General features: G+C 40.7%; 1 protein-coding gene across 4 annotated transcripts in view; it reads right to left on the reverse strand.

Annotated features, from left to right (window-relative positions):
* Nucleotides 1–2,954: 2,954 nt before the first annotated feature.
* bicd1a (bicaudal D homolog 1a) overlaps nucleotides 2,955–19,070 on the reverse strand; it is a 98,832-nt gene continuing 82,716 nt past the window's right edge. For 2 of the 4 annotated variants that reach the window (XM_034177066.1, XM_034177065.1), the window contains exons 9-10: nucleotides 8,845–8,930; nucleotides 2,955–3,694 (exon numbers count right to left, since the gene is read on the reverse strand). In XM_034177066.1, the coding sequence (XP_034032957.1) occupies nucleotides 3,574–3,694; nucleotides 8,845–8,930 (207 nt within the window). In that variant the 3' untranslated portion in view covers nucleotides 2,955–3,573. The remainder of the gene's footprint in view (nucleotides 3,695–8,844; nucleotides 8,931–19,070) is intronic. The other 2 variants (XM_034177067.1, XM_034177068.1) reach the window with 2 other exon arrangements.

The following is a 19,070-nucleotide window of genomic DNA, read 5'->3' on the forward strand; positions in this document are numbered from 1 at the left end:
GATATTGTGTATGTGGAAAAAGTTTTAGATATTTGAGTTCATCTCATACAAAATGGGAGCAAAACCAAAAGTGTTGCGTTTATATTTTTGTTGAGTGTATGTATGCTACGACGCCGTTTTAGGGCCACATTGAAATTTTTTTTTAGACTTCGAGAATAAAGTCGTAATATTACAAGAATAAAGCTGTAATTTTAAGACTTCGAGAATAAAGTCGTAATATTACGAAAAAGTCATAATATTTTGACTTTTTTCTTGTAATATTACGACTTTATTCTCGAAGCCCCAAAAAAAAAAAATTAAAATTCAAGGTGGCCCTAAAACTCTGTCGTAGTATACATAGCTCCCTCTCTATGTATAATTTTTTTCACAACTGTAATTTGTCAAGAGAAATTGCTGTCTTTCCACCCACCTGTACAGCAAAACCTTCTGCATCCTAAAACATAAGAATCCTAAAACTCTAAAAATCTAAATTTTTATAGATTAATACTGGGAGGTTAAAATGCTCTCCTCCACAAAAAAAATGTCATGCATTTCTGACTTTTATAAGTGCCTTTAAAAAAAATTGGGTTTTAAGTAGGAAATGTAATGATACCCTGAAATGCTCACATTACCCACTAGATGACGACAAAAGCTGCTGGAATATTCAGCAAAGTCTTGAGTGTTTATTCATTTCAGAAGATAAATTTTGGCAAAAAAAAGAAAAAAAAAGAAAAAAAAAAGATGGGCCATCAGCCAAAAATCAACTTACAGTTGTGTCTCTTGCGGGCAACATACTTGTACATAATGACAGATCTGAGTGGAACTATGACTGAGAAATTTCAGCCATCTGTTCACACTCGACTGCCTGCACACCTGAATGAGCTAATCAGCTTGTGGCAGAGCAGGGAGAGACGGGAAACATGCAGGTTAGGTGGTACATGCAGAGCGAGTTGAGAAGCAATGCCACAGGATAGAACACAGGCAAAACAAAGTTGGTCTTCTATCAACATAAGACAAAGTTCACCAGATTATATGTTCTTTTAATTTGGTGATAGACTGACAGAGGCATGCACTCTTCATGTGCACCTTCTCATATTTAACAAATTGTGCATTTTAATAATGGCGTATTTTACATTGCTAAAAGACAGGAGGAAAAAAAATGTAAATTTAATCATAAAAACTGTTAAAGGGAAACAGACACAAGTCACATAGAAATCCAAGGGAAGGTCTTTTATTTACTTGTGAAATGAATTAAAGACTCTTTTAAAGGAGGAGAAACCGTAAAAGCCATTGTCATGATGGCACACGCCTTTTTAAACCACAGCTATTCTTTCATTTCATTAGTTTCTCTTCAATCGCTGCTATGTTGTGCAAAAGCAAACAAAAGATTATTTAAAAACCTACCTTTGACATTTGGCCCACAGATACTTTTAATACTCTGTAGCTGCAAAACAATCTAAACTATGAACACGACAGGTGACAGAATGTACAAAGAGACCAGAAGGAGCTCACCTCCCCACTGCTGTGATAACAGTGGTTCTCGTTGCGGCACCACGGCGACCATGTGTTCCATTTATCCATTTCACATTTTCCAAAAAGTGCAGCGAGGACAACATATGTAAATATGGAAACTGCACAAGGACATGGATACAGCATGAATGAACACAAATTACATCCATTTCAGTCCCACCTCACCGGATTCCTCTCTCAACAACATATTAACTAAAGGAAAGTGACAAGTGTTTTAGTTACATCCCCAATAGATACACAATTTTCTGACATATTTAGAGAACTTCTGCTAGTTTGCCTTTTTTCCCCCTTCAGCCTGCTGGTTAATTCATGGTGACAGAGAAGATGGAAAAATTAGGTAAATCTTATCCACATCAGTCGAAGGCTCGTGCTGCTGTATTGCTATAATGCATAGTGCATAATTGTGCTTGTACAGAACTGCATACCGGCTGGAGAAGCACATGGACAAGGGATAATGTCGAAGAAGGCAGATTTGATGAATGAAACTTCACTTAAACTGCACTGATATGAGGAATTAATGCAGTTTTCCGCAGTTGTGAAAGAGCACAGAGAATACTTAACATTGAGATTACAGTGTCCACTTAATGGTGACAGTAACTCGAGAAGAGGTACGCTCTTATGAATCAACTCATCGCAAATAATGCAGTGTCAGTTGACGCCATGGTTACTGAACCTGTACAAACAAGAGGTCAAAACTCAGGGCAGAATCACAAATCCTGATCTCAAACCTTCCGAGAAGAGCTTTGTGATGTGACAAAGCCAGATCTGCTATCAGAAAAAAATAATAAAAAGGTATAAAATACGCTTTAAGACTATATTGTAAAATAATAATGATTAAAAAAATGCACATATCCCAAAAAAGACTAGTAACTTTAAAAATGTAGAACTCCACCCACCACCACCACCAAAAATACCAATTCTTCTGTCTGCAATGTCATATTGTACTCTAACATTGCTATATAAAAACAGCATGTTATTATTACATTATGTTGAAAAGAAAAGAAAATAATAATACTGTGTTCAGTGTTGAAGTTTTCACCATTTCACCACACCAGAAAGAATATTTGCATACAGAATATTTGCATAGTGTGTAGAATTTAGGGGTGTTAATCAGCACAAGTGGAACATAGCTTTTCTAACTATCTAGCTATTTATCATTAGTGTATAAATTACCTGCAACAATGAAATACTGCGTTTTCATGATCTTTGAATGAGCCCTTCATATCTACATGGGAGTGGGCCCCCTCATGGAGGCCGCCATGTTGATAAAGTAGCCCAAAAGCGACAAACGTGTTCAGTGTTTTGCATTTTGCAGCACAGCTGAAAAACAGAAGAAAAAAAAAAGTGGAATTAGTGGTTATTCCTCTATACGCTGTCTACTTGTTAGTGCAGGCTAACAAGTTTGAGAAAACTAATTTTTGTGAAATGGAGGATCGTACATATTGCTTATCACAAGAGAAGTCAAGGGAGCGTGAATCCCCATTGCAAAAGAAGTGAAACCTGAAGGAAAACAATAACGTGACCAGTAACAGAGTAATACAATATGCAACCTCACCACTAGATGGCACTAAATCCTACACACTGTAGCTTTAGGTGTTTTTTTTAGCCACATTGTGGAAGAGAACAAAATTGGCCATTTGTGTGATCGAGTTTACACCAGCGCATTAAAATCGGTCTCAATTTACATGTCAGAGAATGACCAACAAACATGGGAAAAAAAAACAAATATTCCAGTAATAAATATCTCAGAAATCTGTCACAAATCAGCATGTAAATAAATAATAAATACTAATGTGAATAACATTCCCTGTGATTTGTCCGTTAGGCTTTTGTGCCACAGTTTAGTCCCATGTTTTCTGTTTCCAGGACAGGATGTCACTTCCACAGGAGAGAAGACAGGTCCTCATCTGCGACCCATCTACCTGGGAGGGAAGATTTTAGACATCACAGAGACCAGTAGGCACCAGGGTGGATTGCTCGGCCAGGGGTCCGTGAACCTGAACCCCTATTTAAAGTGTCTCTGTCTCTGCAGGGCCCATATCAGACCTGGGTGGAGGTGCGAGTTTATATTCCGGGGGGCTGGGGTTGCTGAGTCAGGCAATTACGAGGGTCACAGGGGGAGAGAAGGCTTCCACTGCTGGAGAGGACTACTTGGTGTTCCTGGAAGTCTGCCAAGATATTAGGACTGAAACGAGACAAGAGGCAAACGTTAATAACAATCAAACAATCAAACCCTCTCCCTGAGTAAAAAAGGGCAGGAGACGTAGCTGTTGAAAGAATATTTCACCAATTTCATGAGCAGATATTTTAGGGGAGGACAGCTACAGAGAGAAACACTGACGATGCAGCCCAACAATCAAACACACTTCAGATTTAAGGTTTACAGACAGCATGGTAAATTTGTCTGGACACTGCAAGAAGGAGATGCCACCAAGTCGCCCAGACAACTCTGAAGGGATTTATAGGAGCTATGTGGAGAAACTGTGTTCAGCATTTGTCTACTGCATCACCAGTTATACAGCTATAAAGTATAACTGGTGTATACTCAACTGTACATGCCGATAACTGCTGGTAATCTTCTTCTTCTTTGTCTTTCGGCTGTTCCCGTTAGGGGTCGCCACAGCAGATCAATCGTTTCCATCTCACCCTGTCCTCTGTATCTTCCTCTGTCACACCAACCACCTGCATGTCCTCTCTCAGCACATCCATGAACCTCCTCTTTGGTCTCCCTCTTCTCCTCCTGCCTGGTGGCTCCATCCTCAGCATCCTTCTCCCTATATACCCTGGGTCCCTCCTCTGCACATGTCCAAACCATCTCAATCTCGCCTCTCTGACTTTGTCTCCAAACTGTCCCACCTGAGCTGTCCCTCTGATATGTTCATTCCTAATCTTGTGCATTCTTGTCACTCCCAAAGAGAATCTCAACATCTTCAGCTCTGCCACCTCCAGCTCTGCCTCCTGTCTTTTTGTTAGTGCCACTGTCTCTAAACCATACAACATAGCTGGTCTCACTACTGTTTTGTAAACTTTCCCCTTCACTCTTGCTGATATTCTTTGGTCACAAATCACTCCTGCCACCTTTCTCCACCCACTCCACCCTGCCTGCACTCTCTTCTTCACCTCTCTACCACACTCTCCATTACTTTGAACAGTTGACCCCAAATATTTAAACTCATCTACTTTCACCACTTCTACTCCTTGTAACTGCACTATTCCACTGGGCTCCCTCTCATTCACACACATGTACTCAGTCTTGCTTCTACTGACTTTCATTCCCCTTCTCTCCAAAGCATATCTCCACTTCTCCAGACTAGACTTAACTTGCTCTCTACTCTCACTACAGATCACAATGTCATCTACAAACATCATAGTCCATGGGGACTCCTGTCTGATCTCATCTGTCAACCTATCCATCACCACTGCAAACAAGAAAGGACTCAGAGCTGATCCTTGGTGTAATCCCACCTCCACCTTGAATGAGTCTGTCATTCCGACTGCGCATCTCACCGCTGTCACACTATTCTTGTACATGTCCTGCACTACCCTAACGTACTTCTCTGCCACTCCAGACTTCCTCATACAATGCCACAACTCTTCTCTTGGCACCCTATCATAAGCTTTTTCTAAGTCCACAAACACACAATGTAACTCTTTCTGTCCTTCTCTGTACTTTTCCAACAGTATTCTCAGAGCAAACATTGCATCTGTAGAGCTCTTTCTCGGCATGAAACCATATTGTTGCTCACAGATCTTCACCTGTTTTCTAAGCCTAGCTTCTACTACTCTTTCCCATAACTTCATGCTGTGGCTGATCAGCTTTATGCCTCTGTAGTTACTGCAGCTCTGCACATCACCCTTGTTCTTGAAAATAGGAACCAGCACACTTCGTCTCCACTTCTCAGGCATCCTCTCACTTTCCAAGATTTTATTAAACAATCTGGTTAGAAACTCTACTGCCATCTCTCCTAGACATTTCCATGCCTCCATTGGAATGTCATCTGGACCAACTGCCTTTCCACTCTTCATCCTCTTCATAGCAGCCCTCACTTCTTCCTTGCTAATCTCTTTTACTTCCTGATTTACTCTCACCACATCATCCAGCCTTTTCTCTCGCTCATTTTCTTTATTCATCAACTCTTCAAAATATTCCCTCCACCTTCTCAGCACACACTCCTCACTTGTCAGCACATTACCATGTGCATCTTTTACCACTCTAACCTGCTGCACATCCTTTCCAGCTCTGTCCCTTTGTCTGGCCAATCGGTACAAGTCCTTTTCTCCTTCCTTACTATTCAACTTCTTGTACAGTTCGCAATATGACTTTTCCTTTGCTTTTGCCACTTCTCTTCTCGCCTTACGCCGCATCTCCTTGTACTCCTGTCTACGTTCTTCATCTCTTCGACTATCCCAAAACTTTTTCGCCAACCTCTTTCTCCTTATGCTTTCCTGGACCTCTTCATTCCACCACCAAGTCTCCTTGTCTTCCTTCCACTGTCCAGATGTCATACCCAGTACTGCCCTAGCTGTCTCCCTCACCACATCTGCAGTACTTTTCCAGTTGTCCAAAACTGCTTCCCCTCCAACTAGTGCTTCTCTCACCTGCTCTCTAAATTTCACACAACAGTCTTCCTCCTTCAGCTTCCACCATCTGATCCTTTGTTGAGCTCTCACTCTCTTCTTCTTCTTTACCTCTAAAGTCATCCTACAAACAACCATCCTATGCTGTCCAATGACACTCTCTCCTGCCACCACCTTACAGTCTGTGATTTATTTTAGCTTGCATCTCCTATAAAGAATGTAGTCCACCTGTGTGCACCTTCCTCCACTCTTATATGTTACCCTGTGCTCCTCCCTTTTCTTAAAGTAGGTATTCACCACAGCCATTTCCATCCTTTTTGCAAAATCAACTACCATCTGTCCTTCCCCATTCCTATCTTTGATACCATATCTACCCATTACTTCCTCATCACCTCTGTTCCCTTCACCAACATGCCCATTGAAGTCTGCTCCTATCACCACTCTTTCATGCTTGGGCACACTCTCCACCACCTCATCTAACACACTCCAGAAATCTTCTTTCTCCTTCATCTCACAACCTACCTGTGGGGCATATGCACTGATGATATTCATCATCACCCCTTCAATTTCCAACTTCACACTCATCACCCTGTCAGACACTCGCTTAACCTCCAACACACTTTTAACATACTCTTCCTTTAAAATGACCCCAACACCATTTCTCTTCCTGTCCTCACCATGGTACAACTTGTACCCACTCTCTTGCACACACAATATGTCTACCTTTCTCCTCTCCATCATATCAGCCAGCTCTCTCCCTTTACCAGTCATACTACCAACATTCAAAGTCCCCACTCTCATTTCCACCCTTCTAGTTTTCTTCTTCTACCGCTGTTTGTGGCAATGTTTTCCTCCTCTTCTTCATCGTCTTCGCCCAGCAGTAGCCCAATTTCCACCAGCACCCTGTTGGGCAATAGCACCAGTGGCGGACATTGTTAACCCGGGCCGCGAGCGATCCGGTATGGGAATTCAATTCTGAGTCTGCATAGTTGGGTTGGCTTGTTTTACGCCGGATGCCCTTCCTGACGCAACCCTCCTCATTTATCCGGGCTTGGGACCGGCACTCAGAATGTACTGGCTGCACACCCCATGTGGCTGAGTTCCGATAACTGCTGGTAATCTTACTCACATAAAATCTTTAGAAAATTGCCTTCCATCAGTGAGAAGTTGGATGTCTAGTAACTTCCTACTTTTAAACTCTGATAAGACTGAAATGATGGTTCTTGGTCCAGCAAGACATCTGCATCAATTTGACCAGCTAACGCTTAGCTTAGGTTCGTGTGTTCGTATTATACAGACAAAGTGAGGAACCCTGGAGTAATTTTTGATCCTACGTTGTCCTTTGACCTCCACATTAGAATTATGAGGACTGCTTTCTTCCACCTGCGAAATATAGCGAAGATTCGCCCCATCCTGTCCACGGCTGATGCTGAGACTGATTCCTGCATTTATCTCTTCCAGATAGGACTATTGCAATGCTTTATTTTCTGGTTTACCGCAGTCCAGCACTAGGGGTCTTCAACTGGTTCAAAATGCTGCTGGCAGACGTTTGACACGAAGCAGAAAGTTTGACCACATTACACCCATTTTGGCATCTCTTCATTGGCTTCCTGTCTCTTTGAGATCAGACTTTAAGGTGTTGTTACTGGCTTATAAAGCTGTTCACAAACTGGCACCTCCCTACCTGGCTGACCTGGTTGAGCCCTACGTACCGGCTCAGGCCTTGCGTTCGCAGGGTGCAGGTCTGTTGTGTATCCCTAGGGTGAACAAAAAGTCATCGAGTCACAGAGCCTTTTCCTATTGTGCCCTGGCTCTGTGGAACAATCTGCCCATGCACATACAAGAGTCAGACTCTGTGGAGATTTTAAATCTAAATTGAAGACATCTTTTTTCCCTGTTTTATTGCTAATATTTTATGTTATTGCGTGTCTTCTTTTATTCTTTTTCCATATTTATATTTTTCCTTTTACTGTGTTTTTTTTTAATGTTTTAATTCATTTTGTTTTGCTTTTTAAGGTGTGTTGTGTGAAGCGCCTTGAGGCAACCCCGTCGTAAATTGGCACTATATAAAATAATAAATTTTATAAATTTGAATTTGAGTGGAACGGAGAAGGAGTCTCCTAAATTTCAGCTCCAGTTTGTCAGAAGGCACATGGGAGACTTGAGTCCAGATGGGATGTGCTCATTTTAAATATCCCCTAACTGTTCCCAATGAGCCAAAGGTTTGACCTTGACTCGTGACACTGACTTTTAACTAACCAAACACATCAAATATAAGTCACTTTGTCAGCGACCCTCTGTCAATTATTCCACCACGTTTGGCCCAAATCAGATCAAAACACTCACGTTCTTCACTCACTCACCCTAACAAGCACACGCGGAAATGTGGGATTGTAAAACAATGCCACTTCACATGGGTGTAAGGCATCATGGGAATCCATGCCAGCATTGTCATTCAAGTGTCTGTGTGGTCAAAGTATAACATTTTTAATTTGCTGTCACACAGGCTTGAATGATTAGAATCTGCACAGCAGCAACAGTGATAATTTTTGTCCCAGGATAGCCTGAAAAACCTATGCAAAGCTCATTCATGTGAACATAAAGGAGCATGCACGGCCAACTATGTTATAGCTATGCAGCGGATGCAGGTGTGTCACTACTGAATGTTGTGCAAAGTCCTGTGCAATGATAGACACAGAGAGACGGACGGACAGGTGTGGGTGAGCCAACTAGTAACAGGTTTCTACAGCGTGTTACCTGCGAGCTAAGGAGGTTCTCCCTCTCCTCAGTTGTGGGGAGAACGACGATACTGAGGCAGCAGGCTGCTGACAATCTACAAGAAACTGATAAATTAGACAGATATACAGAGTGATGACCCTCAGACGTAAACAGGACAGAGAAACAGGGGAGGACAAAACAGGGGATGGTGAACAGTGTGGCAGCAGTCTGGTCCATGGTGTACAGTGTGACTTTTAGTTTAAGTCTGGCAAGAAGGTAATGTTTTCAACTCTTTTTTTCATAAAACACAGTGAAGCAGTGGGTCATAGGTCAAGGAAGAACCTGTTACAGGTTGAGGCAGATCCAGATAATGGGACAGATGCAGGAATGCTTTGACTGTTTGTTTGCAGGATATCTCAAAAAGACATGAACAGATTTCTGTGAAATGTGGTGGCCTGGTGTCCATTTAACATTTTTTTTTCCTAGGCAAGAACATCTTTTTTTCAACTGTTCTAAATGAGTGCAGGTGAAACTAGCTGCTTCCAAATAAATAAATAAATAAAAATGCCGCACCAAGTGTCTTTTTTCAGAGTGGACCACTTTGTTTACGTGCCCTATCTGAGCACTTTAAAGTTAACTAAATCTAAATTTGTCAGTCTGTCTACAGAGACAAAAAACTCATCTGTGATAGCAGATTGGACACACCTGTTGTTCTGGCTGTAGGCGAGTACCTTTTATAGTAGAAAACAGAATATTTACAGAGCAATCCTGCAAATGGTGATACAATCACCAAATTCAGCGCAAATATTCCTTAGACATTACTCTTCTGAAAAAAATAACTGGCCACCCTGGATTTCAGTAGATGGTCAGGTAGGGGTCAATTGAAGAATTACACAGGGTTCAAAATTTAAAAATGCTCCAATCATATTGAAAACTATACCACATTATTTCTCTGATCATAAAGATTCCAAAAAGGTATAGTTTGGACTGTCTGTGACTGAATATTATGGAGTTATGGGGTAAAAAGAGCAAGGTGACAAAGGTCAATTTCAGTTTGTACAGGGGTCAAAAGTTGCTCCAATTTTAGTAAAAAGTGATGCAAATTATTGGCTGAGTTAATAGGGTTTTTAAAAGGAGTAGTCTGCACCATGTGTCCTGCTAAGTTATAACATTACAGGAAAACATATGTCACATGTCCTAGAATCCAATGGATGTTGACATTGTTTGACCTTTACTTTGGAGACCAAACATTCAACACAGTCAAAACTAGAGCACAGCGTTCGTAGAGTGCAAACCTCTGCCAACACTAGTTTCCAATTCCACAAATTTTTACCTTGGAAAAAAAATTTCAAGGTCAAAGTCCTGTTAGAAGTGACTTTTCATAAGCTAAAATATAATACAAAATATGGATCAAAGGGGCTTTTCAATGTTAAAATCAAATATCCGCTAAATCCACAATACAGATCAGATGCGGATCAAAATTAGTCTATTCACTGAGAGTCCCAGTTTGCACGTCACAAATGAGCAAGGTTGGGTAGGATTACTTTGAAAGTATACATGTGGATTACATGTATGTATGTACATACATTTGGATTACTTGTAATCTGATTACTTTTGGATTACATTTCAAAGTAATCCTACCCAACCTTGCAAATGAGTGAATGAGGCACTGAGTCTGCAGTTTGTGTACCAGCCCAACAGGAAAGTGGAGGATGTCATCATCTTCATGCTGCACAGAGCTTACTCTCACCTGGAGGAGGCAGGCAGCACTGTGACAATCATGTTCTTTGACTTCTCCAGTATGTTCACCACCATCCGGCCTGACTTCCTCAGCAATAAGCTACAGGACATGAAGATGGAGGCTCCATACCATAGTATGTGAGGCTTCGAGACATTACATCCAACCCCATCAGGAGCAGCAGGGGGCACCACAGGGGACGGTCCTGTCTCCCTTCCTGTTCACACTGTACATCTCAGACTTCAGCTTCTGGTCACAGTCCTGCCACCTGCAGAAGTTTTCAGATGACTCTGCCATTGTGGGCTGCATCAGCAGTGACCAGGAGGCTGAGTACAGGAGCGTGGTAGACAGGTTTGTGGAGTGGTGCTGACTCAATCACCTGCAGCTCCACGTATCTAAGACGAAGGACCTGGTGGTGGACTTCAGGAGACAAAAGACCCATCCGAACCCAGTTACCATTAATGGAACTGAGGTGGACATTGTGGATTACTACAAGTACCCGGGTGTCCACATAGACAACAAAGTGGACTGGACTGTAAACACAGATGCTGTGTATAAGAAAGGTCAGAGCCGACTACTTCCTTAGGTTGCAGATGTTTTATCACTCGGTGGTCTCTAGCATTATCTTCTACACTGTAGTGTGCTGGGGCAGCAGGTTGAAGGCAGCTGACTCAAACAGATACAACAAGCTCATCAGCACAGCTGGCTCTGTTCTGGGAGATATGTTGGGGTCTGTGGTGGAGGTGTCAGAGAGGAGGATGTTGAGGAAACTGCTCACCATCCGGGAAAACACCTCCTACCCCCTGCTTGCCACACTGATGTCCTGTGGTCAGTGGTGGGCACAGCTAACCAAAAAGTTAGCTTCGATAACAGATCAGCTAAATGAAAAGTTATCTTTTATGAAGCTAAACCAATGAACCACCCAACAGCTAACCGATAACTTTCAGTATTGTCTCCAGTACACTTGTAACTAACAAGCTGAATCGCTTCTGTGATGACACCAGGCCCAAACAATGAGTCAGCACTTCTGTCTTTGTGCACCCTGCCCACTGCTGGAAGCTCCTGTTTATTACATAGCTTGTAGCAGTGAAGCAGCTGAGAGGAACAGCAAAGCTCAACTCTCTACTTAATAACAGCGTTGCCGCGAGACAGAGGTTTTGGAAAATAAGGCAGTGCTGACTTATGGTTTTGAAGTGTAAATAAAATTAATACCAATTGAATAACTCCACTAATGTCAATTCTGTCATTTGTACAAAGTTAAAATATATATATATTAATTTTAAATAATGCATTAATTCTGAAGTTTTGTAACAAACACAGAGATTCCAAAGGGATTATGGTTAAATGAGCCTCGACTAACACTGACTGGTTGACTCATTCATTCTATGTAAAAACCAACATGTTAATGTGAGGTGTGTGTGTTGGTGTTTACATAAAAATGTGCTTTTGTAAAATATGCTATTTTTTTTTATTTGTAAAAAAAAAACAAAAAACAAAAAAAAAAACAGCCATTTGCAAAGCCAAAAAGTTGATTTGACAACCGTCTGATATAACCGGGGTCAAAATAAATAGAACACTGCTATCTACTGGTGCCCAGAGGCTTAGTACTTAGGGCGAACACTGCCATGGACACTACTGGCCAGTAGATGGCAGTAGAGACCCTGAAAACATGCAGTTTTCATATATATATATATATATATATATATATATATATATATATATATATATATATATATATATATTACATATTACTATGGAACAAAGAGGCCAGTCAGTGTTTGACAAAAGCAAGACGTTAAAGAACATGAAGTGTTGTAGCTCACAATGATTCCAACTGAAGATAATGGAGAAGCAACCTGAGCTTCTTCTAGCATTTTTACATAAAACAAACACAATAACAACATCTATAAACCCAGAAAATATATTCACAAGAGTTTTAGGCACAATACACAAAGAGTTTAATGCTGTTGTCCGTGTAGAGCCTGATCAGAGCGTCTCAAATGCATTTCTTCTGTCGTGAATGTACTGAGGTTACCCATAATGCACTTTGTGGAGACACAATGTCCATACTAAAACCTTAAAAATTAGTGCATTACTTTAAAACTAAAACATATATCTGATGTTTTCACTTCATAAAACTTCAGATGTAACATTAATTTAAATAACTTGTCCGAAATTAGTTTGGTTAAAATTTTAACCATAAGTTAAAACTGTATGCCTCGGGATGACTTGGGTGATATTGCCAGCACATCCGTATGGGGTCAAAAGAAATGAGGTTTTCTTTCTGTGACCAGTTCTCCTTTGTCTGCAGAGGATAGAGCAGTTTTTCCTGGAACCAGCTCTCTCTTGTTTGCAGAGGACAGAGCTGTGCATCTACTACAAAACATTTAGATACTCAAATCTTTGATTTCAGACTTCATAAATGTTTGTAACTGTTAAGCCTTGTTCACCACGCCTGCAAAAATAGGTTAGCAGTCTAAAATTTACCGGACCAAAATTTATCAAAGATAATTAGTCCGCTGATGGTTTTCAAAATTACCTGAAAAGCTAATCCGATAATGAAAACATTAGCTTCAATAATTATCAGTTAGCAGATTAGCGGAACTGTGCCCGCCTGTGGTGCACCTTCAACAAAAGACTGAGGCCACCAAGGTGAACCACAGTCTGTCCTTCTGACCTGTGGCAATCAGATTGTATGACTCCTCCCCCTTCTGCAGGACAAATACATAACGATCAGAGTTTATCAGTTACTCAGAGCTATGTGCAATACTGTCAAGCATCATACTCATTGTTGTCACTGTAAATTAAAAAAGGCAAGGTTTGCTCTTTACTGTTTTGGCACTCTGGCAAAACAATTTCTTTGGGATTAATAAAGTTCTTTCTTATTCTTACTTTTGATTGAGATATAATGCGAAAATATGCAACAAATGGGCTTTTCAATATTGAATTCAAATGTCCACAAAATCCACAATCTGGATCAAACTTTGTCAGGTGATAGTGAGTGCCAGTCTGTACCTCACTTTCAAATATGAGAGTGATTGGGGCACGTCTGTTTACAATATAATGTAAGACATACATTCAATGGGGTTTTCAATGTTAAATTGAAATGGTTACAAAATCTGTAATCTGGATCAAACTTTCTCAGTTGATAAAGGATACCACCCCACATAAGGCTCTTAAAAACAAAAAAGATATTTGATCTTTTTTGACAAAGTTATTAATTTTTGAAAATTCCTTCAATGATAAAAATAAAGATTTTTCCTGACTTTGACCTTTGACGTATGACTTTGAAAACTGAATCGGCTCTTGCCTATCAGAATATGAATCTTCATTAAATATCTCATAACGATATATAAAAAAAATTGTGGGCTCCAGGCTGTTCACAAACAAACTGCCTCCAACTTTGTTGGCGGAGGTAACGATTCTTGAAATGTAACTTCAAGAAGAGCAGTTGTTCAACAATACACAATACTACTGTATTGTGGAGGCTGTTTGAAAATTCCATATGCCGTGAATTTTCTTGAGATGACCAAGGCTTTGAACCTTCAAAGCCTACGTCCAAGACATCCAACACCTAGGCCAAGGAAAAAAAAAAGGGCCTTAAGGCAACTCAACTCCAAGGATGAGCATCAAGGCACAACACTGGTGGACCCAGGATCATTTAATTTGCATCTTTATCGGCTCATATTCATTTTCTTAAAAAATGACCTCCCAAGATGTTTGTCGGCATGCCATAATTTTCTGTCTGGTCTGCTACCAGCCCTATGTGTCTGTCTGCTTCAGCAGCTTCTTCAAACATTGGCAGTTCAACTATATGATCGTGACACTTTGCTCACTATAATGACTCCAAAAAGGCGCAGTTTTATATATGACTGAACAATTTGGAGTTATGGGGTAAAAACAGCAAAAATGGTGACAAAGGTCAGTTTCACTTTATACGGGGGTCAAACATTAAAGTTGCCCTAATTTTGGCAAAAGGTGATGCAAAATATTGGTTTTAAAAATGAGTAGTTTGCACCATCTGTTATAGAATGCCTTTGATTGTCATTATACGATGTACAACTGTCAGGATGGGTCACAAACCAGGTGGACACAAATGCAAACTCACAGCAGGTGCAGTTAGAATTAGGTTTAATTGTTGAAGAAGGCAGGGATTCAGTTCACAGGTGGTCCAGCAATGAGGCAAAGGTACCGACAGACGTGAGGCTGAGGCTTTGTCGAAAAAACAGGCTGAGGTCAAAATACAAAGCGTGGTGGCAATCAAAGGCAAAGACAAAAACGTGGTCAAGGGCAAAACAAGGTCTAATACCGGCAGGCTGAATACAAGACAAAAGGAGGCAGGAAACAACAGCTGGAAAGTGAAAGACATTCAACAATCAAGCAAGGGACTGTGAGACTGAGTACTTAAATAACTGGTGGTGTGATTAGTGAAATGAGATTCAGGTGTCGGTGAAGGTTCTGGAAGGGGGGTGTGACCAGTGAACAGAGATAGGCATGAGACAAGATAGTGAAGGCAGGAAGACAGAGTGGGGTGATGAAACACAAAGATGTGTGAGCAGGTGCAAGAGCGGGAGTGAGTGAAAATGCAAAGCAGACTGAATCAAAGTGTGGGAGACAAAGACACAAGAGCTGGAGTAGTCAAAGGACAAGAGGCAATAACAGAAACCATGGACAGAACGCAGAACAACTATGACCGGTAACAAACTAAGCCTGAACATAAGAACTGAATACACAAATGAGAAGAGCAAAATAAACAACAGAAAAACAGAGAATAAACAAACCCAGTGACTAGAGAATAATGCAATTAATAAAACAAGATAACAGATAAACAGAAAATGCAATAAATAACAAATGGAACATAATCAAATAAGAAGCACTGCAGATAAATAACAAAACCCTGTTACTAAAGTATAATAAAGCAACACAAAATAAATGATAAACAGTGCAATAAATAACTAAAGGAACATAACCAGACAGGAAACACTTGCAGGTAAATAACCACCAAAAACTGTGACCAAAGCATAATACACACAATGTGATGAACAGAACTAAACTACAGCTACATAAGGAACCAAGAGTGAACAAATGCAAGGATGATTGACAAACAAAACCAATGATAACATGAACATGAAAACCTGACAACAAGAAACAAAACCAGCTTAAGCATGACTATGATACATGGCCTGAAAGCTCAGAGCACAAAAGTGGAAAAAAGACTTCAAAAATAATAACAGTCGGGTCCAACAGGGCTGGATCATGACAACAACAAGATTAAGAGCCAACTCCAAAATCAGTGCAGGCAAGTAAGAAAGAAAAGCAGCAATATCAAATAACAAGTATCAAAATATATATATACGATGTAAACATTAGAAGGTAAAGTGCACAGTCCTGGATGGTATGTACATTGCAGAATAAGTATGTTATTATATACATTGTTAAAAATTGTAAATATTGCACATTATGGGATGGAATGTTGCACATGCTTAGTTATCAAGTTACGGAGTAACATATGTCACAAACTCCAATGTAGGTCAACCTTGTTTGACCTTTACTTTGGAGACCAATCATTCAACACAGTTAAAACTATTCCATGTATTAATCCTATAAGCTCAACCAATAATTTGCATCACTTTTTTTTTACCAAAACTGGAGCAACTGAAACCGACCTTTGTCACCATTTTTTGCTACTTTTACCGCAGAACTCCAGAACATTTAGTTATAGATAGTCCAAACTATATCTTTTTGGAATCTTTTGTGATAAGAAAAATAATGTGATATATTTTTCAATATGACTAGAGGATTTTTAAGTTTTGATCCCTGTGTAATTCTTCATTGACCCCTACCTGGCTACAGCTACCACCCTGGAATGGCCATCATATCATTTTTGTGTAGGCCATGATACACTGAGGCTGGATTGTAAGTCTTGTTTAGTCTCCATAAGTGGTACTGATTAGGTTAAAATGGACTACTGACACATGGACTAATTCACTGTTGACATATAGAACTCTGGTTGGAAGACACTGTATGCTGATTCTTTTGCTTTTATTTTTTGTTACTGGAAAAAACTGGGGCTTTTAAATATGCAATATATCTAAAATTTACTTACTTCCTTACTTGCATTGAAACTTCAAGGACAGATAAACAGAGGACTCTTGTGCCACGTATGTGCGCCCTCAAGTTTACATAACCTCTTTAGCTGAACTTTATTTGATTTCACTGTGTTATGTGAATTCTCCTTGTGTTTGAGAAATCAGTATTTCACAATTGAAATTAATGGAGTCTTCTCTGTGAGTAAGGCAAGAGAGAAAAAGAGAAAAGCACCATGAGAAAACAAACAGGAGACGCAAAGTCAAATATTTGACGCTACACTGGGATTCACTGACTTGATACTATAAAGTAGTCTACTATGTACACACAAACAGGACGCAGATCACAGCACAATATGAGACAGACATGGACACATTAATGCTCAAATCCCAGACTGTACTGGTTTGTACCACTGAAACAAAAGAAGGACAGATACGATGGGTCAAAACTAATCTGATGTCTGAGGATAAAGTGGAAACTCTGATTTGGAAAGCTGAATTTCAAGTGCAGGAAAAAAAATGTAGATGTGACCAGACAGTCTCACCTGTGACAAGGAACTGGCACAACTCCACTGTGAAAGTTCCTTACAAACAATGTTATCTTGTTTTGTTCCCGGTGTCCACAGTGAAGCCCGTAGGGAGCAGCGGTAGGGAGTGGTATCTTGATTTAGCACAGGTTTTTTTGCCGGATGAACTTCTTGTCACTACTCCAGGTGTACTGGAACATCAGGGGACAAGTGGGTGACAAATCCTGGATGTTCTTGCTGTGAGACAAGAGTGCTCCCACTGTGCTACCGTACTGCCCTCCAGACAACTTAAGTTGGCCAACTACTGCACGAAGACGCAATACGAATGTGCTAGGCATGTGGAGATTAATCAATACGAATTGGTATCTATTCATTCAGTGTGCATCAATTCAATTGATGGGTGAAATCGTGATGCATAGCTTGCTGCCTGCTTGCAGCGTTTTTTTTTCTGAGGCACACTGAATGCACCACGTACAAAAGCCAGAAAGCACATTTCTACCACAACAAACATGCAGGTCCGTGAGAACCGCAGCAAGCAGTTGAAAAGGATTTTTGATGCACCTCAAACATTTAAATCAGGAATTTGGAGATAGTTTGGTTTTTTAAAAAAGATGGGAAACTTGATAAGATGCAGGTCGTTTGGAAAGAATGCCGTGGCTGCCGCTGCTTGCCCTAGAACGAGGTCAATCGACTGACAGCGTGGTGTTCAGCTAACAACCTGCCGCTGAATACCACAAAAACAAAAGAAATAATCCTGGACTTCAGGAAGGGCAGGGCTGACCCAGCCCCGCTCTACATCCAAGGGGACTGTGTGGAAAGGGTCAGCTCCATCAGGTTCCTGGGAGTGCAGCTCTTTGACAGCCTCTCCTGGACTGCCAACACCACAGTGGTGGTGAAGAAAGCCCAGCAGCGACTCCACTTCCTGAGGGTGCTCAGGAGAAACAATCTGGAGGAGAGGCTGCTGGTGTTGTTCTACAGAGCCGCCATCGAGAGCATCCTGACGTCCTGCATCACAGTGTGGTACGGGGGGGTGCACAGCAGCAGACAGGAGAGTGCTGCAGAGGGTGATCAAAATAGCCCAGGGATCACTGGCTGCTCTCTGCACAGCCTGGAAGACATTGCCAGCTCTCACTACCTCAGCAGAGCTGCCAGCATCAGCAAAGACACATCCCAGCAACCACCTGTTTGACCTAGTACCCTCCGGCCGACGATATAGGTCAATCAAAACTAGGACAAACAGACTCAGGGACAGCTTTCTCCCCAGAGCGATCACTGCTCTGAACAAAAACAAATCACTCTAATCCGCACCTTCAAGTTTCTTGTGCAATATATGTAAACCATGTGCAACATTCCCGTGTAATATGATTCCACAGTTGTATATAATTCTCATTTTACATTACTTAGTCCACATTTCATTTTATTTTATTTTACCTTATGTTTATATTAGTTGTACATATACTCTGAATAATTTACTGTTAAATTTCACTATCTTTTATTTGGGTAAAAATGACTCGCACCACAGAAAGCACCTTTTGGAGTTGCACTCAAATCTCGTTGTAATGCAAATTACAATGACAATAAAGGCGATTCTGATTCTTCTGATTTTGATTCTTCTAACTCGGGTGTTCCTCTGTGGCAGTCTGTAAACCGAGCTCCAGCAAAACTGATGAGAAAAAAAAATAAAAATAAAAAATAAAAATCGCAAATTACTTTTGCCATAGCGGTACTCTGTAGTACAGTAGGTCAGTAGGTTTTCTTGAATTTCCATTTTCTAAGCTTTTCCTGATTTGGGGCTGATTCATACTGTGTTAATACAGTTGTTCTCAGGCTGTTTGATCATGTTCATGCCATGTTAGCATCCTCCTCTGCCCTGTGAGTTGTGCCAAACATTTCAACACAATGGAAGAAAACAGA

Source organism: Thalassophryne amazonica, chromosome 8, assembly GCF_902500255.1.
Source record: "Thalassophryne amazonica chromosome 8, fThaAma1.1, whole genome shotgun sequence".
Taxonomy (NCBI): domain Eukaryota; kingdom Metazoa; phylum Chordata; class Actinopteri; order Batrachoidiformes; family Batrachoididae; genus Thalassophryne; species Thalassophryne amazonica.